The sequence below is a fragment of the Perognathus longimembris genome, chromosome 21, assembly GCF_023159225.1.
Source record: "Perognathus longimembris pacificus isolate PPM17 chromosome 21, ASM2315922v1, whole genome shotgun sequence".
NCBI classification, from domain to species: domain Eukaryota; kingdom Metazoa; phylum Chordata; class Mammalia; order Rodentia; family Heteromyidae; genus Perognathus; species Perognathus longimembris.
In genome coordinates, this window is record NC_063181.1 from 33543928 (window position 1) to 33570770 (window position 26843).

Consider the following 26843-nt stretch of genomic DNA (forward strand, 5'->3'; position numbering starts at 1 on the left):
AGCCCTGAGTCTCATTCCTCAGTACCACATACACAGAAAAAGCCACAAGTGGCGCTGTGACTCGTAGAGCACTAGTCTCCAGCAAAAGAAGCTCAGGGACAGTGCCCAAACCCTGAGTTCAAGCCCCAGGAAAAAACATTTCAAAAAAAGAAATTCTAACTTCAAAACTTCTATATCATGATAATTGCTTCAGGTTTTAAAAAGAAAAGCCAGGCGGCTCTCCCCTGTAATCCTAGGTATTGGGAGGCTGAGATCTGAGGATTACAGTTCAAGCCAGCCCAGGCAGGAAAGTCTGTGGGATTCTTATCTCCAATAAGCCACCAAAAACCAGAAGCATAAGTATGGCTCAAGTAGTAGAGTGCTAGCCTTGAGTAAAAAATCTCACAGACAGCATCCAGGTCATGAGTTCAAGACCCAGAACCAGCATAAAAAAGCAAACACTATTATGTATCAGTTCATCTTGTAGTTATGTTCCTATCCTAACTTTTTTCTTTTTTTTGGTGCCAGCCCTGAGGCTTGAACTCACGGTCTGAGCACTGTCCCTGGCTTCTTTTTGCCCAAAGCTAGCACTCTACCACTGAGCCACAGCACCACTTCCAGCTTTTTCTATATATGCAGTGCTGAGGAATCAAACCCAGGGCTTCATGTATATGAGGCACTCTACCACTAGGCCATATTCCCAGCCTCTAATTTTTTGATTAAAAATAACCATTAACCAATAATTTAAACTAAAAAAATACACTTCTGTTCAAAATTTCTATCATATCAATTGATCTTAACCTTGAAATACATAATTCACGTTTATGCTTAGAAGTATTGGTCAGTAGAAAAAAAAAACTAATTGGGACAGACTTTGAACACCATCAAGTTTTAGAGGGTATTACCTTTAAAAATCAAGTGGTACTAACACCTTAAGTTTTCCAATTATATTATCAAATGACTTATTCCCAGTATGAATAAAAAAGTCATTAAAACTCCTACTATTCATTTAAACACTATCATTGTTAGGGTTCTTCTTAAATCTGATATAGTTAGAAATAGGACTTTACATCATGAGATAATTGTATAGGTATAAAGAGCTTGTTCACTCAAAAATTCCTGGCTAAGAACATAAACTGTTAGCTCAGGCATTTACTAGCACTAAGTCTAATCTCAGGAGCTTTACTGCCTTGTCACCAGCCTTTATCTCTCTAAATCTTCTTACCCAGCTAAGACAATAGGCCAAACGCAGCGCTTTATCTCGGCTCACAGGAGCACTAATACAGACCTTCAATGAGCTAACCTTACATTTGTAGCTTTTCAAACCTACCACACTGTACAATGCTTCGAAAGCGGAGATCACAAGCTGGTCCAATTCCATGAACGACAAAAACCAAGTGATCTATTTGTAAAGGTTCCCCTATAAAATAAAAGTAAAAAAGAAAAATGATCCTAGACAGTTAAGTAGTCAAAGAACAAACATTCACAATTAACAAGGTATAAATAAGCAAGTTAAAATACAAATAAATAAAAGACAAAAACATTCTTAGATTAAAATATTTAGTAAAAGTATATTGATTCTACTTTCTAATTTATATCAAAATATGTTGTGAAAATGTTTACAACTCTTATCATGAAATAACTACAAACATAGAAAACTAGAAAATGTAGTATAGTAACTCTCATATGCTGTTTATAAATTTAACTCTTAAATAATTACACTGGCTATATTTTCTTCATATATATGCATGTGTGTATGTGTATACATACATGTATGTATGTATATATATATGTGTGTGTGTATGTGTGTGTGTGTGTGTGTGTCCACACATATTTATTTCTCTGAACCATTTGGAAACAAGTTGCATATGTCACCAGATTTCATACAGCCCACCTCTTTATCCCTTTATTTTTTTTATTTTTTATTTTTTTGGCCAGTCCTGGGCTTGGACTCAGGGCCTGAGTACTGTCCCTGGCTTCTTTTTGCTCAAGGCTAGCACTCTGCCCCTTCAGCCACAGCGCCACTACTGGCCATTTTCTGTATATGTGGTGCTGGGGAATCGAACCCAGGGCTTCATGTATATGAGGCAAGCACTCTTGCCACTAGGCCATATTCCCAGCCCGAAAGTATGTATGTATGTATGTATGTATGTATGTATGTATGTATGTATGTATTTATTTATTGCCAGTCCTGGGCCTTGGACTCAGGGCCTGAGCACTGTCCCTGGCTTCTTTTTGCTCAAGGCTAGCACTCTGCCACTTGAGGCACAGCGCCACTTCTGACCATTTTCTGTATATGTGGTGCTGGGGAATCGAACCCAGGGTTTCAAGTATACGAAGCAAGCGCTCTGGCCACTAGGCCATATCCCCAGCTCTTTATCCCTTTAATATATGTATTTCCTCTATTCTATAGCCATTCTATAACGATCAAATCCAGGCAATTTAACAGAGATAATATACTCTTATCTAATTTCATTTTTTATCAACTATCCTGGTAATGTCTAGCATGATTTAAAGTCTCTAAGTTTTGTTTTTGTTGATTTATTTATGTCTCTCAAAATAGCCTTGAACTCATTAGGTAGCTGGACATAACCTAGTCTGCAATTGGGTCTGCCTGCCTCATTCTCCCAAGTGCTGGGATTATAAGCAGTACACTAGCATGCCCAGCTTTAAACTCGTTTTTTTTAATTATAGTAAATTATCTGAACATGGCAACACACACCAGTCACTCAGGAGACAAAGATATGAAATCATCAATCAATACCAGTAAGTCTAAAACATTACCCAAGAGACAAATCAATCATCTCTTTTGTAAAAGACATTTTATAGTCAAATTTGTGTATAAAAGTAATGATATGAACCTAGTCAGTTATCAATGGATAATCAGTTCCACTGAAACTTTTCCTGAGCTGAAAACCTTCAGGAACAGGGATTACCAGTATTCTATTTCCAGTCAAAAGAAAAAATAAAACTTACAGCTTTAGCTGTTTTTCCGATAGAGGCTTGCATTTCAACCCAGGCCCATCCTTGGACCATAACCACAGTCTTCCTACCATGCCTCCTGCCTAGCAGTGCATATGCCATGCCTTAGCCTTTTTCCATGACTGGCCTCAATCTCTATCCTCTTGGCTTCTGCCTCCCAAGTAGCTGGAATTACAGTTGTATGCAACCCACGTGTTCTTTGTGATCAGTTTCCCTACCTTTTATCCTCTATGTTAGCCTCAAATCGTGACCATACTAGCTTTACCTCCCCAAACGGCTGGAGTTACCAAAAAAAAAAAATTTTTTTTTTAAAGATTACCAGGTGTTGGTGGCTCACGCCTGTAATCCTAGCTAATCAGGAGGCTGAGATCTGAGGATCACGGTTCTAAGCCAGCCTGGGCAGAAAAGTCCCCAGTGAGACTCATCTCCAACTAACCACTCAAAAACCAAAGTGGGCTGGGGATATAGCCTAGTGGCAAGAGTGCCTGCCTCGGATACATGAGGCCCTAGGTTCGATTCCCCAGCACCACATATACAGAAAACGGCCAGAAGCGGCGCTGTGGCTCAAGTGGCAGAGTGCGAGCCTTGAGCGGGAAGAAGCCAGGGACAGTGCTCAGGCCCTGAGTCCAAGGCCCAGGACTGGCCCAAAAAAAAAAAAAAAAAAAAGGGCTGGGGATATAGCCTAGTGGCAAGAGTGCCTGCCTCGGATACATGAGGCCCTAGGTTCGATTCCCCAGCACCACATATACAGAAAACGGCCAGAAGTGGCGCTGTGGCTCAAGTGGCAGAGTGCTTGAGCGGGAAGAAGCCAGGGACAGCGCTCAGGCCCTGAGTCCAAGGCCCAGGACTGGCCAAAAAAAAAAAAAAAAAAAAAAAAAACCAAAGTGATGCTGTGGCTCAAGTGGTAGAGCACTAGCCTTGGGTACAAAGAGGCTTAGGGACACCAAGCACCCAAGCCCTGAGTTCAAACACCACAACCAACAAAAAAAATATATATATACTAGTAAATAAATGACTCAGTAGATAAATCTTGACTCAGAATAAGCTCAACTTATTAAAGATCATTTTTAAACCTTGAGGGAATCTAAAACCAAAAAGAAAAAATGGGGGGAGTCACAATTCAATGAATGAAATACTTATATTTCTGAAGATAAAAAGAACATTACCACAATGGATGTCAACGGAGATGTTTTCAACCCCTCTCTTCACTGTTCTTGGTCGACCTTGCTCAGTGGGTGTTGAACCCCATTCATCAGATCCAGCAATTGGCTGGTAATGCACCATGAGCTTTAATGAAAAAGATTGGGGCAATATAGTAACTATTACAGGCGTCCAACTTTTAATATATATAGTCAAATCTCAACTAGAATTTAATATGAAACACCTACATCTTGAAATGAAATCTCTGAAAGACATGCTAACAAAATGTATTGGTGATTTCTTAATATATAATGACACGATTTTTCTTAAAATAATTCTATTGTATGAGCTGAGTGGAGTAAATAATGCTAACAGTTATAATTGCCTAGTGTTCCACCAACTGAGCCATGCCTCCAATCTCAAGTTTTAAGTTTCATAATGGTGAATTTACTATTAGTAAAATTTACTAAATGTTATCATGCACAGGGTCCACAGGAAAAGAAGACAAGTTTTCCTTAATAATATTTAATCTCAATATCAATGAAATGCTTTAATGCATTTTACCTTTGGGTTGTGTAATATAATAATTTCTCTGTTGGGAGACTCCAGTTTCTTTTTCCATTCATCCAAGGTTACAGCAAGCATGTAAGTTTCCTTAAAAGAAAACACATTTCATTAGACTCCTCTAACAGCTTTTATATTAAACTAAGACTTATTACAAGAATACTATTATTGAGTCCTCATAAGAATATCACCTTTCTGCTGGGCACTGGTGGCTCACGCCTGTAATCCTAGCATCTCAGAAGGCTGAGGTCTAAGGATCATAGCTTGAAGCCAGCCCAGGTAGGAAAGTCCATGAGAAACATCTCTAATTAACCACCAAAGAGCCACAAGTGAAGCTATGGCTCAAATGGTAGAGTTCTAATCTTGAACATAAAGTCTTAAGAGTCAGTACCCATGCCTTGAGTTTAAGCCCCAGGACCAGCACACACAAACACACACATTAGTTTTCTTTCTGGAGGAAGAAAAGGGCCTTTCACTAACCAAGCTCTTGCCCACTGTGTTGAGCTACCTTTTTAGCCCATTAAAATGTTTAAATTACAACCGCATAATACCTTGCTCTCCATATATTCACTTTATAAATAGCAGCACTCAGGAAGCCAAGTTAGGAGAAGGGTTCAGCCTGTCAGACTCTGCCTCAATAAATAAATAAACTAACAGTAAGCTAAAAGTATCAGATAAAGAAAAAATACTCTCAATTTTATTATGTGGACTGATAATTATTTTGGACACTCATACAATTTGTCACATTTTGTGTATATGTGCCAGTGCTGCAGCTTCAGCTTGGAAGCTTGTATTCTCACTCATGTTCCCTCTTGGCTTTTTCTCAACGCTGGCTCTCTACCACTTATGCCCCACATCGATAACGTTAATGTGATTGTGACATTAATGTTGATGTAACATCCAGCAATAATGCTCTATTCTTTCCTTAAAGCAAATGCTGGGGCTGGGACTATAGCCTACTGGTAAAGTGCTTGCCTCATGAACATGAAGCCCTGGGTTCCATTACTCAGCATCACATACACAGAAAACAGCCAGAGGTGGCGCTGTTGCTCATGTGGTAGAGTGCTAGCCTTGAGCAAAAAGAAGCCAGGACAGTGCTGAAGCCCTGACTTCAAGCCCCAGGACTGGCAAAAAAAGAAAGAAAGCAAATGCTAGCTTTCAGAATAGTAAAAGTCAAGATGATTAATCTTGTGGTCATAGTTTAAATAAGAACAATTGCCAGTATGGAAACAATTTTAAGTTTCCATAATAATTCAAAACCCAGGATTTAAAACTCTTTATGCTGAAACTAATTTGAAAAAAGAAGTACTATTGGGGCTGGGAATGTGGCTTAGTGGTAAAGTGCTTGCCTAGCATGCATGAAACCATGGGTTCAATTCCTTGGCACCCCATAAAACAAAAAGCTGGAAGTGGCGCTGTGGCTCAAATGGTAGAGTGCTAGCCTTGAGCAAAAAGAAGCCAGGGACAGTGCTCAGGCCCTGAGTTCAAGCCTCAGGACTGGCAAAAAAAAAAAAAAGTACTATCAAGTGTGATGGAAAGGGAACCAAACTTTTTCTGGAAATTTCACAAAATATGTTAGAAGAAAAGATTACTAAATGAAAATAAAAAGAAAATGATGAGTACAAAACCACCAAAGGATACCTCTAATACTTGGCTGAAGCTCTCCGAGTAGGGAACATATTTATTGTCTTTGTCCCCCTTGTAAAACCAGGTACATCGCCTCACTTCTGACGCCAGTTCATCCCAGTACACAGCATACCGCATCCTCTCCCCCAGATGAACATCGTACCTGCCCCCATCAGTGGGGACAACTCTCCCGTTACAGTCTTTTCCTATTAAGAATCGCAAAATGAAGAGAAGTATATATCTCACAATATTCCTAAAATACCACTGTAAATTACGTGCTAAGTAACATATTTCTAATTGGCTAAACACGAAATAAAATGAAATTTAGTCTATTTATTTTTACTAACTACTTTTCAAATATCAAAACCCATCTTGGCTCTAATGAAAAAGAAGTTACTATCCAAACCGTTTTGTTTCCTTAGAAAGAAAACACAGAAATTCCCTTTTTCTTTTCTTTTTTTTTTTTTTTTGCCAGTCCTGGGGCTTGGACTCAGGGCCTGAGCACTGTCCCTGGCTTCTTTTTGCTCAAGGCTAGCACTTTGCCACTTGAGCCACAGCACCACTTCTGGCTTTTACTATATATTTGGTACTGAGGAATCAAACCCAGGGCTTCATGTATACGAGGCAAGCACTCTACCACTAGGCCATATTCCCAGCCCCAGAAATTCCCTTTTCTTAAGAAACACATACAGCCAGGTGCTGCTGGCTCACACCTGTAATCCTAGCTCCTCAAGAGGCTGAGGTCTGGGCTGGGGATATAGCCTAGTGGCAAGAGTGCCTGCCTCGGATACACGAGGCCCTAGGTTCGATTCCCCAGCACCACATATACAGAAAACCGCCAGAAGTGGCGCTGTGGCTCAAGTGGCAGAGTGCTAGCCTTGAGCGGGAAGAAGCCAGGGACAGTGCTCAGGCCCTGAGTCCAAGGCCCAGGACTGGCCAAAAAAAAAAAAAAAAAAAAAAAAAAGAGGCTGAGGTCTGAGGAACACGGTTCAAAGTCAGCCTGAGGAGGGAAGTTTTTGAGAGAGAGAGAGAGAGAGAGAGAGAGAGAGAGAGAGAGAGAGAGAGAGAGAGACAGAGTGTGTGTGTGTGTGTGTGTGTGTGTGTGTGTGTGTGTCAGTCCTGGGGCTTGCACTCAGGGCCTGAACACTGTCCCTGGCTTCTTTTTGCTCAAGGCTAGCACTCTACCACTTGAGCCACAGCGCCACTTCCAGCTTTTTCTATATATGGGGTGCTGGAGGAATCGAACCCAGGGTTTCATACATGCTAGGCAAGCACTCTTGCCACTAGGCCTTATTCCCAGCCTTTCATGAACTAACCACCAGAAAACTGGAAGTGGCGCTATGGCTGAAAGTGATAGAACACTGAGCTGAAGAGCTCAGAGACAGCACTCAGGCCCAGACTGGCACCAAACAGAAAAAGTCAACATATTTAAGAAAAATTATTAGCACACATTAGCTACATAAAGGGAGATTTCATTGTGACATTCCCATGAATATACATATTCCAATCAACCTCCCCATCCCCCATCACTCTCCCCTAAAGTTTGTTTTCAATAGTACTAACTATAAGCAATATTATGTCATAGTTGGAGACACTGCCTTATTTTCAAAGTTATTACTGTCATCTTACCAGAGTCATATGCTTCTTCCAGCTGCTGTGAATCCTCAGAGTTGAAAGGAATCCATGTCTCCTTAGAATCTATTATCTTACAGTAAAACCAATGTGGAGAAACTGGTTCATACAAACTGCCAGCATCCATGTCTAACAGCTCAAAGGAACTACATGAGTTTGGTGACGGGGATGGATCTGACTGGGACAACTGCTCCTGGTGTGCTTCCACTGATGACATTTCGCTTTCTAAAAGATAAGATACAACTATCAAGAAAATTATTTTCCCTTTTAATTATTCACAAGTGTACAGGTGCATGCCCTCTCTCTCTCTCTCTCTCTCTCTCTCACACACACACACACACACACTCACACACACACGGTCATTTTAAGGAGCCATTTGTGAGAAAGAAATTTAAGTGGGCTACATTAAAAAAAAAAAAGCAAGAAAGTATTCGGCTGAGAACTTGAAGTAAAATGCTTCTTTTGCAACCACTTTTTCCTAGACTCTCAATTCTCTTAGAAAGTCACATGGGTTACTCAGACAATGATCTATAAGAAACACAAGGTCAAAACTGATGCCAACAAAATATTTTATGGCAATTTCCATTCTACGACCTAAGTGTCCAAGGCAAACTATTAAGCCGAGTCAGTATGCCATGTCCTAATACGTTCTAGGCTCTGGATGCCTTACCGTGTGCACGTGTACACGACTCCCGGAACCCCCGAACGCATAAAGCTCAACTGCACAACCAGAACCAGTCCTTTGGCTTGGTCTTTAACGTGAGTTTGTAAAGACAGATACGCGTTCCCACCAGGAGCCCCCGCGCGAGGCCACTGCGCACGCGCGCGCGCGCCCTCCCCGGCGGCCGGGCTCAGGTGGAAAGGAACCAGTGACCTGGAAAGCCGCCTCGGCCGCCGCCGACCCCCGAGCTAGGCGCGGCCCCGGGACGCGGCGTCCGCGGCGGGGCTCCCGGGCGGGGTGGAAGCGGCAGCCGCGGCCCGCGGAGGCCGCTCCCGGGGCTCCCTCCGACCCCCCCCCGCCCCAGCCCCAGCCCGGCACAGCGGTCCCTCCCGTCCCCAGGCCGTCCCTCCCCTCGACCCAGGGCCCCGCCGCCACCGCGGCGTCCCGGCTCCGGGTCAGGCCGAGGCCGACCCGAGAACGGCGCAGCCGGTGCCCGGAGCCCGGCCGCCTCCCGCGGCAGAGGTGAACTCCTCCCGGCCGGGTTCTGATCCAGGCAGGGCTCCATCCGGTCTTCCTCTGCCCCGGACCGGCCGCCCCGCCGCGCCTCCCGCCGACACTCGCCGGTCGCGACTCACCTGGCGGCGCCCGCGCCGCTCACGCTCGTCCGCCCTCGCCCGGGTGGGCTCGGCATGTCCCCACCACGGCCTTTCCCCCGGGAGGGGCGGGGCGGGGCGGGGCGGGGCCGGGCTCGTCCCGAGCCCCGGGCTCCGCCGCGCTCCCAGCGGGCGAGTAGCGGTCCAGGTTTCCCTAGCGTCAAGGTGAGGTGGCCTCGAGCTCGGCGCGCCAGCCGCGGGTGGGGCCAGCGGGGAGGGCGAGGAGGGAAGCTAGCGGAAGTGTCGCGAGAAGTGCCGGGGATCGCGCGAGACGAGGCTCCTCCTGCGGACAGGCGCCGGGGCGCGGGCACGCGTGCGAGTGGGTGGGGGACGCGGGCACGCGTGCGCGGGGGGTGGAAGGGGGAGGCGCGGGCACGCGGGCGGGGGGCAGCGGGTAACTCCGCGGCGGTCCCGGCCGTGCGGCTGAGCGGTGACTCGGAGTCCGGAGGTCGGCGAGCGCTGGGGGTTTGAGCGGGAGGAAGCCGCCTCCCTCCTCCCGGGGGAGCTGGGGCTGGCGCTGCCCACGGGTCGGTGGGGCGGACGGACGGGAAGGAGGACCTCGCGTGGCAGAGGAGAACTCTTCTCCGCGAGGCCGGGCTCCCCTCCCGGGCTTGCCTAGGCCGGGAGCCCCTTTCCGCCTGGACCCAGAAGATAGGGCGCGGGGCGCTCGGCTGCCCGAGCTGCGGCTCCGTCCGGGCGCCGCGTCCCCGCGGGGCCCCCGGCTGCCCGGGCTGCGGCTCCGTCCGGGCGCCGGGCCACACTTGTTATTTCCTAACGCGATTATAGGGCAGAGGTTCCGGGATTACTTCTTCAGAAGCTGGAGGAAAGGCCACTGGGAAGGAAACTTTTGTAGGTCAGTAGCCACACGCACATTCCCAATTCCCGCACCGTACACTTTCCTCCCAAGGTTATTCCACCCACCACCACCCCCGGGCTTCTGGGGGGAAATAAATGAGGACAAACCACGCAAGGTGAGCCTGAGGCAGCTCCCAGAGGGAGAAGGCTGTCCCGCAGTCGTGGGCGCCGTGTTGGCCCTGTATGTCTGCAGATTCCACGTTTGCACAATGAACCAACGGCAGCTGGAAATATTTTTTTTTTTTAATTTGCTTCTGAGCACTGGTTGTTGTTGTAATCCTAGCTACTCAGGAAGCTGAGATCTGAGGACTGAGGTTCAAACCTGACCTGGGCACACATCTATGAGATCCTTATCTCCAATTAACCATCAAAAAGCCAGAAGTGGAACTCTGGTTCTAGTGTAGAGTGTCATCCTTGAGCAAAAAAGCTAAGAGGTGTAGGCAGGGATGGGAGGGAAAAGCAGTGAAGGGCGAGGTGACATTGGTCAAAAAGAATTCACTACCTGAGGGGGGCATGAGGGACAAGGCAACAAACAGTACAAGAAATGTATCCAACACCCAACGTATGATACTGTAACCTCTCTGTACGTCAGTTTGAAAATAAAAATTTGAGAAAAAAAAAAAAAAAAAAAGAATTCACTACCTGACTTATGAAATGGTAACCCCTCTGTACATCACCTTTATAATAATAAATATTTAATTAAAAAAAAGAAATAGTGGGGCTCGGAATGTGGCTTAGTGGTAGAATGTTTGCCTTGTGTGCATGAAGCCCTGGGTTCAATTCCTCAGCACCACATAAACAGGAAAATACCATGGAAGTGGTGCTATGGCTCAAGTTGTAGAGCACTAGCCTTGAGCAAAAGAAGTTCAGGGACAGTACTCAAGCTGAGTTCAGGCCCCAGGACTGGCAAAAAAAAAAACAAACAAAAAGGGATAGTTCGTAGGCCCTGAGTTCAAACCCCAGTACCACACATATATGTATATATTATATATAATATGTATATATACACACACATATGCATATAGTCTCTGTACAGACTTTTTTTTTTTTTTTTTTTGCCAGTCCAGGGCCTTGGGACTCAGGGTCTGAGCACTGCCCCTGGCTTCTTTTTGCTCAAGACTCTACCACGTGAGCCACAGCGCCACTTCCAGCTTTTTCTGTTTATGTGGTGCTGAGGAATCAAACCCAGGGCTTCATGCATGCTAAGCAAGCACTCTACCACTAAGCCACATTCCCAGCTCCCTACAGACTTGTTATTTGACTATGTATGTCAGAAAGACATAGGAGGTAACTACAAGGCCTACCAAAGACCAAACAAGAACAATTTAAGAAACAAAATTCTATTATATCATAATCCAACCCAGGTGTGGTGGTACACACTTGTAAGTCCCACATACTTGGGAAGCAAAGACAGAAAGGTCATGAGTTCCAGGCCAGCCCTGGAGAAAATTAAACCCCTATCTTAAAAACAAAACAGTGGTTCATGCCTGTAACACTAGCTACTCAGGAGGCTGAGATCTGAGGATTATAGTTCAAAGCCAGCTAAAGCAGAAAAGTGCTTGTGAGACTCTTATTTCCCACTTAACCACCAGAAAAACAGAAGTGGTGCTGTGGCTCAAAGTAACAGAGCACTAGCCTTGAGCAAAAGAGCTCAGGAACAGCTCCCAAGCCCTGAATTCAAGCCCCATCACTGACAAAAAGAAAAAAACAAAATATTCATGGCAAACTCATGACTGTAGTCTCAACTACTCAGGAAGCAGAGATTAGGGGGATCATAGTTTGAGGCCAGTCTAGGCAAAAAAAAAGACCCCCATCTCAACAAAAAAGCTGGATCTTTCATCCCAGCTACTCAGGAAGAATGAGTAAGATGTGGTCCTGGCCAGCACTGGGCAAAAACTCAATACCTGGGGCTGGGAATATGGCCTAGTGGTAAAAGTACTTACATCGTATACATGAAGCCCTGGGTTCGATTCCTCAGCACCACATATATAGAAAAAAGCCGGAAGTAGCACTGTGGCTCAAGTGGCAGAGTGCCAGCCTTGAGCAAAAAGAAGCCAGGGACAGTGCTCAGGCCCTGAGTCCAAGACCCAGGACTGGCAAAAAAAAAAACAAATAAACAAAAACTCAATACCTTACCGTACCTGAAAGATAACTCAAGCTACTGGTGTGGGTACAGTGGAGGACCTGCCTAACAAGCACAAGGCACTAGGTACAAAAACCCCAGTACCACCCCCAAGAGAAAGACAAAAGACAAAAAAAAAAAAAAAAAAAACAAAGACAAAAGGAGACTGGGGGCCACCTGAAACTCTGAGTTCAATCCCCAGCACTAAAGAAAAAAAAAAAAGATTATAGCTTAACGTTTAAGATAAATATCCATGGGCTGGGGATATGGCCTAGTGCCATGATGGCACTGAATTTGGAGGCTCCATCTACCAAAAAGTTAGTGAGAAGATTCAAACATCAATAAGTCTTGCGTAGACAGCTGATAGCAACAATACTCGCTTTGTCATTGCTAAATACAGGCTGGATTGTAGAGCTTCTCTATCTGCTAAAGTAAATAATGCCAGCCTGATTGGACTGGATTATACTCAGACTTTTCAGCCAGGAGTCAAACTGACCCTTTCAGCTTTAGTCGATGGGAAGAACTTCCAATGCAGGAGGGCACAAGGTTGGGTTGGGATTTGAACTGGAAGCTTAGGTTGATTTTTGGGTAGAGCATCAGATTTGTCCCTGCAGGTGAAATGAACCCACTATGTTTTGGCCTTAAAAATTCTGTGAAATTTCAAAAGTGTAAACTTTTCATTCTTGGAAAGAATTGTAATCCTTCCCACACTGAAGTCTAGAGATTACAAATCCATCTTAAGGGAGGTCCTTGAAGGCATGCCTGGAAGTTGTCACGTGTGTGCCACATTTCAGTTGAGTTGTGCAGTGTTAATTTAAATGTGTTCCTCAGCGACGATGTAGTGTCATGTTACTGGAAGTGACCTGGCCCTCCAGTTTGCACATCACGCCCTGCATGTCCCACACTTTCCCATGACCTTTTCATACATTGGTCTCTGTGCTATAGTGGAATCTTTGGTTTGGCATCAGAGTAAAATAAAATAAACCCATCACATTTGGAAAAAAAATGTTTTTAAAAAAAGTAAATAGAGAAACTGTCACAGCTAAGAGGCCCCTAAAGAGATATGATGCCCAGACGGCTAGAATCCTGGAAGAAAAGAACTAAGGAAATCTAAGGTATAGGCTTTTGGTTAATAAGAACATGTCACTATGGGTCCATTAACTGTAACTAATGTTCAACAGCAAGTTAAGGTGTCAGAGGGAATTAGGTGAGAGGTATATGGGAACTGGGTATCACAACTTTTTGTAAATGGAAACTACTCTTGAAGTTTACTACTAAAAGTTTGTTAAAATAAATGCAGTTAGAAAATGGACAAAAGACTTTCACAAATACTTCACAGAACAGGATATGTGTGGGCAAATAAGCAAGTGAAAAAATGTGTGTATCATTAACCATTAAGGAAATGCAAACTAAACACAAACCTTTCAGAATGGCTAACAGGAAAACATTACAGAAAACTCCTATCTACTGATGGGAATGCAACATGGTACGGACACTTTGGAAACATTCATGTTACTTTAAAAATTATGCATGCTAGCCAGGCACAAGGGCTCACGCCTGTAATCCTGGCTACTCAGGAGGCTGAGATCTGAGGACTATGGGTAGAAGCCAGCCCAGGCAGGAAAGTCTGTGAGACTCTTATTTCCAGTTAATCACTAGGAAACCAGAAGTGGTGTGTGACTCAAAGTGGTAGAATGTTAGCCTTGAGTGAAAAATCTCTAGAACAGTGCCCAGGCCTAGAGTTGAAGCCCCACAACCAAATAATAATAATTATACATGCAACTATCATAAAATTCAGAATTCCAGGGATTATTCTGTTCCACATTAAAATGAAAACATGTCCACACAAAAACCTGTATATGAACAGCTTTATTTAAAATAGCCTCCAACTGGAAACAACCCAGATATCCTTCAACTGAGTAAGAAAACTGTGGTGCAATGATATCATACACAACTACTATTTTGTTTTGTTTTTCTCTTGTAGTGCTGAGGATCAAAGCCCAACGCCAGGACCATGAGCAATGCTAGGTGCTCTACCACCAAGCGACATTCTGTCTCCACACACACTACGAATACCAGGAAAATAGTTGCTACTATTGCAGGAACTTAGATGAATCTCAAGAGAATTATGAATGAGAAGGCAACCTTTGCCAGGTGCTGGTGGCTCATGCCTTTTATCCCAACCATTCTGGAGACTGAAGATCATGTTTGAAAGCCAGTCCCAGCAGAAAGGTCTCTAAGATTCTTCTCTTCAATTAGCCACCAAAAAGCCAGAACTGGAGGTATAGCTCAAGTAGTAGTATGCTATCTGTAAGCAAGAAGTCAAGCAAGTGCAAGGTCCTGGGGCCTGAACTCAGGGCATGCACACAGACAAAAAGGTCTCTAAAAGCAATGTTCTATATGAGTCTAGATAACATTCCTGAAAATAATATTTAGGGCCTGGGGATATGGCCTAGTGGTAGAGTGCTTGCCTCATATACATGAAGCCCTGGGTTCAATTCCCCAGCACTACATATACACAAAACGGCCAGAAGTGGTGCTGTGGCCCAAGTGGCAGAGTGCTAGCCTTGAGCTGGAAGAAGCCAGGGACAGTGCTCAGGCCCTGAGTCCAAGGCCCAGGACTGGCCAAAATACAAAAGAAAAGAATATTTAGAAATGAAGAATAGATGAGCAGATGGGGGTTTAAGAGGAGAAGCATGTACTATCAAAAGTCACTGAAGAGAGCCTGGCGCCAGTGGCCCATGCCTGTAATCTTAGCTACTAATGAGACTGAGATTTGAGGATAGAGACTTAAAGCCAGCCTGGGCAAGAAGTCCACATTCTTATCGCCAAGCTAGCCTGGGTTAGGAACTCCAGGCTAGCACTCTGCCACTTGAGCCACAGCGCCACTTCTGGCCTTTTCTATATATGTGGTGCTGAGGAATCAAACCCAGGGCTTCGTGTATACGAGGCAAGCATTCTACCACTAGGCCATATTCCCAGCACGCCATGAGATTCTTTTGTTTATTTTGTTTTTTGCCAGTCCTGGGGCTTGGACTCAGGGCCTGGGCACTGTCCCTGGCTTCTTTATGCTCAAGGCTAGCACTCTACCAGTTGAGCCACAGTGCCACTTCTGGCTTTTTCTATATATGTGGTGCTGAGGAATTGAACCCAGGGCTTCATGTATATGAGGCAAGCACTTTACCACTAGGCCATATTCCCAGCCCCCACCATGAGTTCTTATCACCCATTAATCACCAAACAGCTGAAAGTGGAGATGTGGCTTAAGTGGTAATGTTAGCCTTGAGCAAAAAAAGCTCAGGGACAAGTGCCTAGGCCCTGAGTTCAAGCCCCAGGACTGACCAACACGCACACACACACACACACTCAGAGGTCACCAGGAGAGATAATTGTGGTGATGGAATTGTTTCCTGTCTTGACTGTATTTATGTTGAGATCTCAATTGTGACTTTGCAGCTAACTTTTGCCATATATTACCCTAAAAGGGCATATAAAATTCCTATATCATTTCTCAATACTCAAGTGAACCTATAATTAGATTAAAATAAAAATCTTAATTAAGAAATATAGTATTCTCAAATTTGAAGTCCAGATAATAAAAATACCTTTAATATACATGTATTCCAAATATTGCATGAGTCACATTGATACTAAAAAGTTACTTACTATAAATTGAGCAAGGTGGCACACACCTATAATCCCAACACTTGGAGGTTGGGGCAGGAAAATCATGAGTACAAGGTTTATCTCAAAAAACAACCATCTCATCTCCCCCAAAATCATTATTTGAAATTCAAATTTAACTAGGAATCTTGGATTTTATCAAGTAATACTACTCTTGGCATTAGGCTACAAGATGAAGTAACTATAAAACACAAAAACACAAGTGTGTCCAATAGTCCTACAGAAAAGCCAGTGTAAACCATCCTGAAAACAATCCGTTCACTGCTTCTCAACTTTCAGTTAAAATATCAACACCAGAAAAAAAAAAAAGAAAAACTAGCTTTCTAACACATGTAAGGCTCTACATTCAATCTCCAAAACTGGAAGAAAAAAAAAATTACACAGCCAGGTTCACACTTGTAATCTCACTCAGGAGGCTGAGGTCAGAAGGATCTGGTCAGAAAAAGCCATGAAACTCTATGTCCTGAATAACTAGCATAAAAGCTGGTAGAGCACCAACCACAAGCATTCAAGTCAAGCAAATAGAGGCCCTGAGTTCAAGCCCTTATTACAATGGGTTCTCCACTTTAATAAAATCATGGAACATATTAAATGAACTTTTATACTGTGATCAAAATACACTAGCTGGGATGGTGGTTATGTACTGGCAATCGTAGCACTCAGTAGGCAGAGCATGGAGGATCAAAAGTTTGAGGCCAGCCTGGGCTAGGTAGCTGGTGGCTCAAGCCTGTAATCCTAACTACTCAGGAAGCTGAAATCTAAGGATCACAGTTCAAAGCCAGACTCGGTAGTAAAGTCTGTAATACTCTTGTCTCCAATTAACCACCAAAAAGCCAGAATGGGAGCTGTGGCTCAAATGGTAGAGCACTAGCCTTAAGCAAAAAAGATCAGGGACAGTGCCTAGGCCCTGAGTTTAAGCCCCAGGACTGGCATTAAAAAAAATAATAAAAAGGCAATTTCTCATGCACACTTTTCCAGGAAGCTATTAGAAAATAATGCTCTACACCAAAATTAAGAAGACTCAGGACACACAGAAAAGAAAAAAATAAAAATAGGGGCTAGGAATATGGCCTACTGGTAGAGCACTTGCCTCACATACATCAAGTCCTGGGTTCGATTTCTCAGCACCACATATATACAAAAAGGCCAGAAGTGGCGCTGTGGCTCAAGGGTTAGAGTGCTAGCCTTGAGAAAAAAGAAGCCAGGGACATTGCTCAGACCCTGAGTTCAAGCCCCAGGACTGACAAAAAAAAAAAAAAAAAATGAGGAGGGAATGCCCAGGGTAAGTGAGAAAATAATTCAGGACAATGTGCAATAACACAGTCCATTCCTCCAGTCAAGGCCCAGGGAAGACTTCCTTGGGGATTTGAAATTGATAAAAATATATGTCCTGGGCATCTTGGCAAAAGACTTCAGCAACTAACGGAAGGGTTACGGTCAATGCAGTGACCGGTACATAAGCAAACCAAAGAAGACAAATGATTAAATACAGGAAAAAGCAAGGACTTGGTCAGGAAAAGACATCAGTTTATTAGAAGGTGAGCTCTGGTTATCATTTTCATAGAAATTGCCATATAGTTTTACTGAGGAGGATAGGACTGAGATGTTGCATGGTAGGAACAGAGTTACGTCTCAATCTTCATGCTCTATAAAGAAAGTAAGTTTAAAATACCTACAGTCGAAAAATCTAAGGAAAATCAGCTGGATGTGGAAGCACATGCTTATAATCCCAGCGGTCAAGAGGATGAGGCAGGATTAGCTAGCTCTATGGCAGCCTACATAGGAGAATCCTGCCTCCTCAAACAAACAATAAATAAAACAAAATAAAAAAAGAAAAAGCATTAGTTATTTACAAATATGAAGAGGACTTAGAGGTATGACTCCAGTGGTAAAGTGCCAGCCTAGCAAGTGTGAGACTCCTGAGTACAAACTCCAATATGGGGAAGGGGAAACAAATTTCCTTATATATATGGAAGAGGTGAAATCAGTCGTTCAAAGTACACTACATACAATTTTGGAATTATCGCAAGAAAAATGTCCTCATCCTATTATTCTGTTATTGTTGTATGCCCATTTTCTTAATGGAAACATGCTTTAAAATATACACTTTACTATTGAGGTGTTTCAGGGTTTTTTTTGTCAGTTGTAGGGCTTGAACTCAGGGCCCAGACATTGTCCCTGAGTCTCTTTGTGCTTGGGCCACAGAGTCACTTCCAGTTTTGGGGTTGTTTATTCACGATAAGTCTCACAGGGACTTTCCTGCCCAGGCTAGCTTCGAACTACAATCCTCAGGTCTCAGCCTCCTCAGTAGGTAAGATTACAAGTGTGAGCCACCAGCACCTGACACATTTTACAATTGAAAGTGGCTGTCTCAGAGCTGGGAATATGGCCTAGTGGTAAAGTGCTTGCCTCACATACATGAAACCCTAGGTTTGATTCCTCAGCACCACATATATGTAATTTTAACTGCAGCAACTTTAATATATGCTATTGGAGCTGGAATTACCGCAGCTGCTGGCACCAGAAGATCCAACTACGAGCTTTTTAACTGCATCAACTTTAATATACACTATTACATGTTTTTTTAAAAAGCCAGAAGTGGTACTGTGGCTCAAGTGATAGAATGCTAGCCTTGGGCAAAAAGAAGCCAGGGACAGTGCTCAGGCTCTAAGTTCAAGCCCCAGGACTGACCAAAAAAAAAAAAGAAAAAAGGAAAAGGAAGTGGTTGTCTCTAGATAAGAAGAAATAAAGTTGGGATCAGAATACTGTTTTTGTTTGTTTGTTTGTTTTGTTTTTTTGCCAGTCCTGGGGCTTGAACTCAGGGCCTGAGCACTGTCCCTGGCTTCTTTTTGCTCAAGGCTAGCACTCTACCACTAGAGCCACAGCGCCACTTCCAGCTTTTTCTATATAAGTGGTGCTGAGGAATCGAACCCAGGGCTTCCTGTATACAAGGCAAGCACATTACCACTTGGCCATATTCCCAGCCTCCAGAATACTGTTTTTCATAGAACTGATTAAATTTACAACTTCTACGAATTGATAAAGACTCATAACTGAGAAAAGATTCAAAAGAAAGAAGACTCAGGCTGGCGATATGGCCTAGTGGCAAGAGTGCTTGCCTCGTATACATGAAGCCCTGGGTTCAATTCCCCAGCACCACATATACAGAAAATGGCCAGAAGTGGTGCCGTGGCTCAAGTGGCAGAGTGCTGGGCTTGAGTAAAAAAAAAAAAAAAAGAAGCCAGGGACAGTGCTCAGGCTCTGAGTCCAAGCCCCAGGACTGGCCAAAAAAAAAAAAAGAAAAAGAAAACTCCATCAACTACCCATTCCCCCCCCCCTTTTTCTTGTTAAATACCATTCAAATCTGTATTCTTCACCTGTTTGGGGGGCAGGGTAGTACTAGAACTTGAAGTCAGGGATATGTACACTCACTGGACCTTTTTCTGTCACTTAGGGCTGGTGCTCTGCCACATGAACTGCACCTCCAATTCTAGCTTTTTGTCTGCCTTGGTAGCTTTATTTTTTGTTTTTCTGGCCAGTCCTAGGCCTTGAACTCAGGGCCTGAGCACTGTCTCTGGCTTCTTTTTGCTCAAGGCTAGCACTCTGCCACTTGAGCCACAGCACCACTTCTGGCCGTTTCCTATATATGTGGTGCTGAGGAATTGAACCCAGGGCTTCATGTATACCAGGCAAGCACTCTTACCACTAGGCCATATTCCTAGCCCCTGCCTGGGTAGCTTTGAACAACGATTCTCACAACTCTGCCTCCTAAGTAGCTAGGCTTATAGGCTCTTGAACCTTAAAAAAAAAAAATCTGCTTTCCTTTAAAGTTATTATTTATGTAGTAAACCAACTAAAGCAGTTTTTCGAACCCCATCATTCTTTTAAAGATAAAATAATTCTGCACCAACAGGTGAAGACAAGCATAGCCCATGCATAGAGCTGATTTGTTTAGTTTATGTTAACATTTGTATTTGGCACAACAGTGGCTTATTACACAGAAACCATAGCTCTGTTTATCATGGCAGTTCTGGGTAACTTTATTTAAGATGTTGACACAAATCCCCAAAGCAATATAAATTTTGACACAAAAAAAGTCCGAATATGAAATTTCAAAAAAAAATTCATTTCAGTTTGAAGTTAGTATTAAGTCAAAAGTTAAACCAATTCAGAAACACGATTCCCCAGTGCTGGAGCTTGAACTCAGGGCCTGGACACTGTCCCTTAGCTTGTTGTGGTTTCTCTATTTTTTTTTATTTTTCCTCAAGGCTAGTACTCTCCCAACTTGAGCCACAACACCACTTCCAGCCTTTTCTGTTTATGTGTTACTGAGGAATTGAACTCAGCATTTCATGCATGCTAGGCAAGTACTCTACCACTAAGCCACATTCCCAGCCCAGATTTTCCTTCTTAAATTCACTACATTTTCTCAGAAAGGTTTAGTTTTCTTTGACACTGGTATTTAGAGTCATTTTTATGTGGCTTGCATCTTTTAAGTTCTAAGTTTGTACCTATCTTGAATATCTTATAATTAAAAATATAAATCCAGAAGCAACAACTCTTCCTTATAGAAGAATTCCAATTAAGTATAAGGAAAATAGAAAATCACCATAGGAATACCACTGTTTCAAGAGCCACAAGCAAGATCTGCCAACTAATAAAAGTAGTTAGGAGAAGTATAAGCAGAAACAGGACAGTTGCATAGTCTCAAAGTATCTAGCAAATATTTAGTAATTATAAAGGAAAACATAATAAGCATACAATGGAAAACCTATAGCAAACACCACCTTAGCATCATGATCAAGATTAACACCACCAGAAACACATTAGCACATCAGGATATCCAGTTATATGCGACATACTGTCACAGACTGGAATACACAACAGAGACGTGACAACTAAGCCCAAGATGGGACCCTGGATGGGATCCTGGAGCACTAAGGGACACTAGTAAAAATGTCTACTTTTAAATCTACTAGGCTAGCATTGTAAGGTTAATTTCTTGATTTTTGACAAGTGTTCTACAGAAAGATGTCAAAACAAGAAGATGGCTGAAGAATATACAGGAATTTACTACTTTTACAACTCTTCTATAAGTCTACAATCATCTCAGAAGTTTGAAAAGTAACTTTTAAAAGACAGATATGGGCTGGGAAAGTGGCCAAGTGGTAGAGTGCTTGCCTAGCATGCATGAAACCCTGGGTTCAATTCTCAGCACCACATATACAAAAAAAAAACAAGCTGGAAGTGGTGCTGTGGCTCAAGTAGCAGAGTGCTTGCCTTGAGCAAAAAGAAGCCAGGGACAGTCAGGCCCTGAGTCAAGCCCCAGGACTGGCAAAAAAAAAAGAAAAGAAAAGAAAAAAAGACACATTTATATTTGTGTATAAGATGTACATATATATATATATATATATATATATATATCAAGAACTCATGGCAATTGGCATTTGGGCATTCAACAAGCTAAGTGTGTTCTCTTCTGAATCAGTCATTGACTTACTAACAACCTAACTTTAAGGTTCTTCTGTTCCTAAATTCTTTTTTTTTTTTTTGCTTTTTTTTTTTTTTGCCAGTCCTGGGGCTTGAACTCAGGGCCTGAGCACTGTCCCTGGCTTCTTTTTGCTCAAGGCTAGCACCACTTGAGCCACAGCGCCATTTCCGGCTTTATCTATATATGTGGTGCTGAGGAATCGAACCCAGGGCTTCATGTATACGAGGCAAGCACTCTTGCCACTAGGCCACATTCCCAGCCCTCTGTTCCTAAATTCTTATTCTCAGATTTAACTATGTAATTTTCTTAGAAAATCCTTTTGCTATATTAGGCCAAAACAAGAGAATCATAGAATAAAATTATCATATTATCTTGTAAACTCACTCATCACAGCTGTTAAGACCCAGCCAACATGGTTAGAACAGTTCTTCTCATCACCTGATATGTAAAGAGGATGGTTGATAAATTTGGTATCATTAACAGGCTTGGAAGTCTTAAAAAAAACACCAAAACACATACATTTCACTTGGATAAATTACTAAGCAACAGCTGTTTTTTCCAAAAATAGATGCTGTATACTAGTCTTTTACTTAACTCTTTAAAAACAGCATATGGACACTAAGCAAGATCAGTTAAGACCCTTTCAATACCTTTTCTTATGGTTAGCTCTAGAATGACTGTAATATCTTTTTAGGAAATAGGAAATCCTATGAAATAAACACCAAATCTAGCCTTTACAAAAAGAAAGTAATAAATTTCTCTTTCTGGTTATGGCTGATTCATTCCCTGAGCATGAATCTCCTTGCCCCAATTATTTGAAGCAACAAACAGCTGAAATCTGTCCATGGGATCCTGAATGGTCAAATCAATACTTATATGAAGAACAATATTGCCAAATAATCACATTTATTACTTTATGTAGTCATTCCTACTCACTGTGGCATTTAATTTTTTATCTGTATTTATCACAAGGCTCTATAGAAGCAGCAACAGTGAAAAGATAAACTTTTTAAAAGTAATTTTAAAGTGTATCTTTATCCAAGTACCTACCATAAAAAAGTAAAATGTTCACAAACATTTTCACTTATGTCAATATCATTTTCAAATTCATGTTCTCCTACTAGGATGAAAAATAAAGTGGGAAGAACTCCAACTTAACAAGCTATACAAAAAGAGAGACAATTTACCTCAGGAACTCACTACACACTGTAATATATTCAAGTGGTGAAAGGCTGTCAGTTTATTCAGAATTGCCATTCTATCTGTCAATAGAGTCTCGAGTAATTATATTGAACACATTACTACAAAATGTACCAAGAAGTAGAGAATAGTACTATATTTGAGAACTGCAAATAACAGAGCAGAAGTCCAATTAGGCTAACATCTAAGCTGTAATTTACACGGGAAATCTATGCTGAAAGCAGTCACAATGTACAAAGATGTGACAAGTAAGTTTACAAAAACAGAACCTGCTTGTCTCAGATTATGTCCAGTCTCATCTGGTGGGTTTCTGATAGCCTGTTACTTAAAGTGAATGTTCTTCCCACTAGTTAAGAAGCAACCTGCAAATCACCATAGGTTTCTTAAGAAGGAATCAGTCTACTTGGCAATACTGACAATTCCATAGTTTCCTATTACATTCATTGGTCTGAAAACTGAAAAATACACAACTTAAATGTTCTTCCATTTCTTTGCCAGTTTTTCAAGCTTTAAAGGAAAGCTGGAATGTATTGCTTCTTGACATCAACAGGCATTTCAAAAAGACAGTAACTAACCAAAAATCATGAGTTCTTTGGCCAAGTTTGTAACAGGCTTCCTTCCCTTAGTTCTTCCACTTCATCCTTTCACAATCCTTTCTTTTCTAATTTTTCCAGTATAGCTTGGATCTTACACACAGCCTCTTTCCTGGCCTGCCGGACAGAGTCCTGGCCCCCAGTTTCAACAGAATCCAGTTCCAAAAGTTCCTTTGTTAGCATTTCTTCCAGAAGCCAGTATGCTTTGTCCGTCTTTTTACCTACAAATTCTTCTACTTCCTGCTCAAGATATTGAACCTTTTCCAGCACATGAATGATTTTTTTTATACTTGGAGGAGTACCTTCATCTGAAGATAAACACTCTTCAGAAAGATTACTCTGGTCTTGATTGCTGGGATGTTCGTTATTGGCACTGCCATACAGCTGAGGCTCTGCACTGTATTGGACTTGAGAATCCAAAAGGTCTGAATTATCATTGTTCATTGTCCCCGCAGATTCATACTGATGGACACGGCAAGGAAAGCTGTGTCGGCTCATGCCTTGATCTGATTGGCTATAGGCATATGAGGAATCCTTGGAATGGGCAGGAGACACAAAAAGAAAAAAAAATTGTTTTAATGGGAATTCATCAACATCACATGTTAGCCCACATTTTTAACCTAGCCACAAAGATTTCCTACCAATAAAACTGGACTCCACTACCCCTTTAATCATTAGAGAGAAACACAATCCTAAAAAGATTAAAAAAAAAAAAGAGGCCTATCACTGGCAGAGAACTCCTTCTTATAATAGTTGAAAACTACTTGCACAAGGTTGTCTCCAGAAACACCCCACAATTTATACTACTACTCCATGACTCATCCCATGAGAATTCATTTTTCTCCTAAAGAGTTATGACTTCAAAACATATTGATGATATTCAAGTCTTGGTTTAATTTAAAATTATACCATATGCTAGTTACATACAGTTGACAACTGGTTTTTGTCTTCTGTCTATAGATTATTTAAGGTAGTAAAATACAATTCTTGACTGGGTTTCATATTCAGATAATAGAACAACAAATGGAAAGTGATAATTTGTCTTAAAAAAAAAAAAAGATGTAAACATAAAAACGTCTCTTAAATAAAAGTCTATGAGGGGCTGGGAATGTGGCTTAGTAGTAGAGTGTTTGGCTAGCATTCATGCAGCCCTGAGTTCAGTTCCTCAGCACCACATAAATAGAAAAAATATATATATATAGATATAGATATAGATATATATAGAAGTAGCACTGTGGCTCAAGTGGTAGAGTGCTAGCCTTGAACAAAAGAAGCTCAGAGATGGTGCCCAGGTTCTGAGTTCAAGCCTTAGTACTGGCAAAAAAATTAAGTAAATGTGACTCATTAAAAAAAAAAAGTCTAGGGGTTGGGGATACGGCCTAGTGGCAAGAGTGCTTGCCTCATATACATGAGGCCCTGGGTTCAATTCCCAAGCACCACATATATAGAAAATGGGCAGAGGTGGCACTGTGGCTCAAGTGGCAGAGTGCTAGCTTTGAGCAAAAAGAAGCCAGGGACAGTACTCAGGCCCTGAGTTCAAACCCCAGGCCTGGCAAATAATAATAATAATAATAAATATTTAGATATAAGTACATATTTTTGTTAAAAAGTCTATGAGGAAAGAAAAAGTAAATTAGGCTGACATAAAACCATCGGTAATGGCCACCATCTTTTGCAGTTAGTTCCTATTTAATCAGATCAATGCAAAACTCTCATGTTGTGCTCTCAATTATTCAAGAACACAATAGAATAGCATTAAGAAATCTACCTTTGGGGTTGAGAATGGAGCTTGGTGGTAGAGTGCTTATCTAGCATGCATGAAGCCCTGGGTTTGATTCCTCAGTACCATATAAACAGAAAAAGCCAGAAATGGTGTTGTAGCTCAAGTGGCAGAGTGCTAGCCTTGAGCAAAAGAAGCTCAGAGACAGTGCCAGGCCCTGAGCTCAGGTCCCAGGACTGGCAAAAAATAAAACAAATGAACTTGTAAAAAAAGAAAAGAAATCTACCTTTGGCTGTTGGGGTGGTGGTGAAGGAGGTGGTTGAGGAGAGCTACCAGCAGGCCATGGTGAAGCATTTTCAGTCATGTAGAGATTCCCTGGTGGTGCCGAAGACGTAGCTGAAGGCCAGGGGTAACGGGCACCCATCCCATAAGCACCAGGAGAAGCCCAAGCATCCTCTTGTGGTCGTACTGTCGGTCCTGATTGTGGAACACTTCGATTACCATCCCCATAAGGATAATGGGGCAGGGTCATCCCAGGATTCTAGATTAAGAAAAGTAGATATGCTGGTCATTGCTCAAAGAAATGTAATAACAAAATTCTAGGAAAGGCATACCCTGAGATGCAAGCAGCTCTAAACTAATCAGTTGCCATAGTAGATATGGTTTCTCCAAGCCTGAAAAGGCCTCTTTCTAAATACCACAGGCAGATCCGGTTGATAAACTAAGATCTAAAACTTAATGGATGAAGTATAATTATTTCCCATAGGCATAATAAACAAACTTCCTCCTATGTTATATCTAGAACTCCCCTTAAAGACAAATAAACATGGTATCAGCCATAGAATATTAACAAATGCTGAAAAAGGTTAAAACAAAGAATGGAAAGCTGAGTATTTCTTTTTTGTTGTTGTTTTGTTTTTGTGCCAGTCCTAGGGCTTGAACTCAGGGCCTGGGTGCTGTCCCTGAGCTTCTTTTGCTCAAGGCTAGCACTCTACCACTGGAGCCACAGAGCCACTTCCCGCTTTTTCTGTGTATGTGGTACTGAGGAATCGAACCCAGGGCTTCATGCATGCTAGGCAAGCACTCTACCACTAGGCCATATTCCCAGCCCCTAAATATTCCTTTTGCTATAAAAATTGTAATGATTGTGACACTCAGCCCAAATTCATTTACTGCAAAAAATGTTACAAGAAACACATCAATATATTACAGCTTGCCATCACATCTAAAATAATTAAGTAAATCTCTGAACATGTGGAATGTTTTATTAAATTAGCAGTAATGTAAATAAATACCTTTGTACTGTTTACAATTTCAATTGTAGACTGAGTTCCTACTAGCAGAAAACAACTCACTTGTGAAGTAGGATATCCCGGAACCTGCCCCCTGAGAGGGGCTGCTTCTGTCTGACAGTCCTGCTGAGGATACATCCAACGCGAGACAGGCGTTGGGCTGTTGCCAGGTGAACGGTAAGTGCTTGGAACTTCTGTGGAATAGTTGGTCTGAGTATAGCCAGGTGCGTAATAAGCCCCAGAGTAGGAGGCAGAATTTGCTCCAGGGCCAGCAGGGTATGCTGGACCATATGCTCCATTGGTATAAGAATTCAAACTCTAAAAAAATAAAAATCAAAATTGACAGAAAAAATGAATAGACAAGAGTTGAAAAGCCCAACTTCATGCCCAACTTCATGACTTAATGCCCAACTTCAAAAACCTTGGTTCAGAGCTGTAGTTGCTCCCGAGAAAAATGAAGATCATAGCTTATCTTGCCAATTTAAATGAGATAATATAAATATAAGACTTCTTTGTGATCATACTAAGTGAAATGAGCCAGACCCAAAGAAACATACTCTATGGTTTCCCTCATTGGGAATAATTAGTACAGGTTTAGGATAGTCCTAGCAGAAGATCACAATAGCTCAATAGCTATGTCGATATGAGC

At 42.2% G+C, this 26843-nt stretch overlaps 2 protein-coding genes and 1 long non-coding RNA gene across 5 annotated transcripts in view; 1 reads left to right on the forward strand and 2 right to left on the reverse strand.

The window, feature by feature from the left end:
- Positions 1–1359, forward strand: part of LOC125339245 — a 19914-nt gene extending 18555 nt beyond the window's left edge. Inside the window, exon 3 of the long non-coding RNA XR_007208510.1 lies at positions 1221–1359. This is a non-coding gene — a long non-coding RNA (uncharacterized LOC125339245). The remainder of the gene's footprint in view (positions 1–1220) is intronic.
- The window catches only part of Ddhd2 (DDHD domain containing 2), a 27932-nt gene extending 18475 nt beyond the window's left edge, over positions 1–9457 (reverse strand). For 2 of the 3 annotated variants that reach the window (XM_048330285.1, XM_048330283.1), the window contains exons 1-6: positions 9220–9457; positions 7921–8148; positions 6307–6497; positions 4666–4755; positions 4128–4248; positions 1310–1399 (exon numbers count right to left, since the gene is read on the reverse strand). In XM_048330285.1, the coding sequence (XP_048186242.1) occupies positions 1310–1399; positions 4128–4248; positions 4666–4755; positions 6307–6497; positions 7921–8140 (712 nt within the window). In that variant the 5' untranslated portion in view covers positions 8141–8148; positions 9220–9457. Of the gene's footprint in view, positions 1–1309; positions 1400–4127; positions 4249–4665; positions 4756–6306; positions 6498–7920; positions 8167–9219 lie in introns of all 3 variants that reach the window. The other variant, XM_048330284.1, reaches the window with a different exon arrangement.
- A 12944-nt stretch (positions 9458–22401) lies between these two features.
- The window catches only part of Bag4 (BAG cochaperone 4), a 28991-nt gene continuing 24549 nt past the window's right edge, over positions 22402–26843 (reverse strand). Inside the window, exons 3-5 of the mRNA XM_048330286.1 lie at positions 26258–26512; positions 25189–25443; positions 22402–23716 (exon numbers count right to left, since the gene is read on the reverse strand). Coding sequence (XP_048186243.1) covers positions 23234–23716; positions 25189–25443; positions 26258–26512 — 993 coding nt within the window. The 3' untranslated portion in view covers positions 22402–23233. The remainder of the gene's footprint in view (positions 23717–25188; positions 25444–26257; positions 26513–26843) is intronic.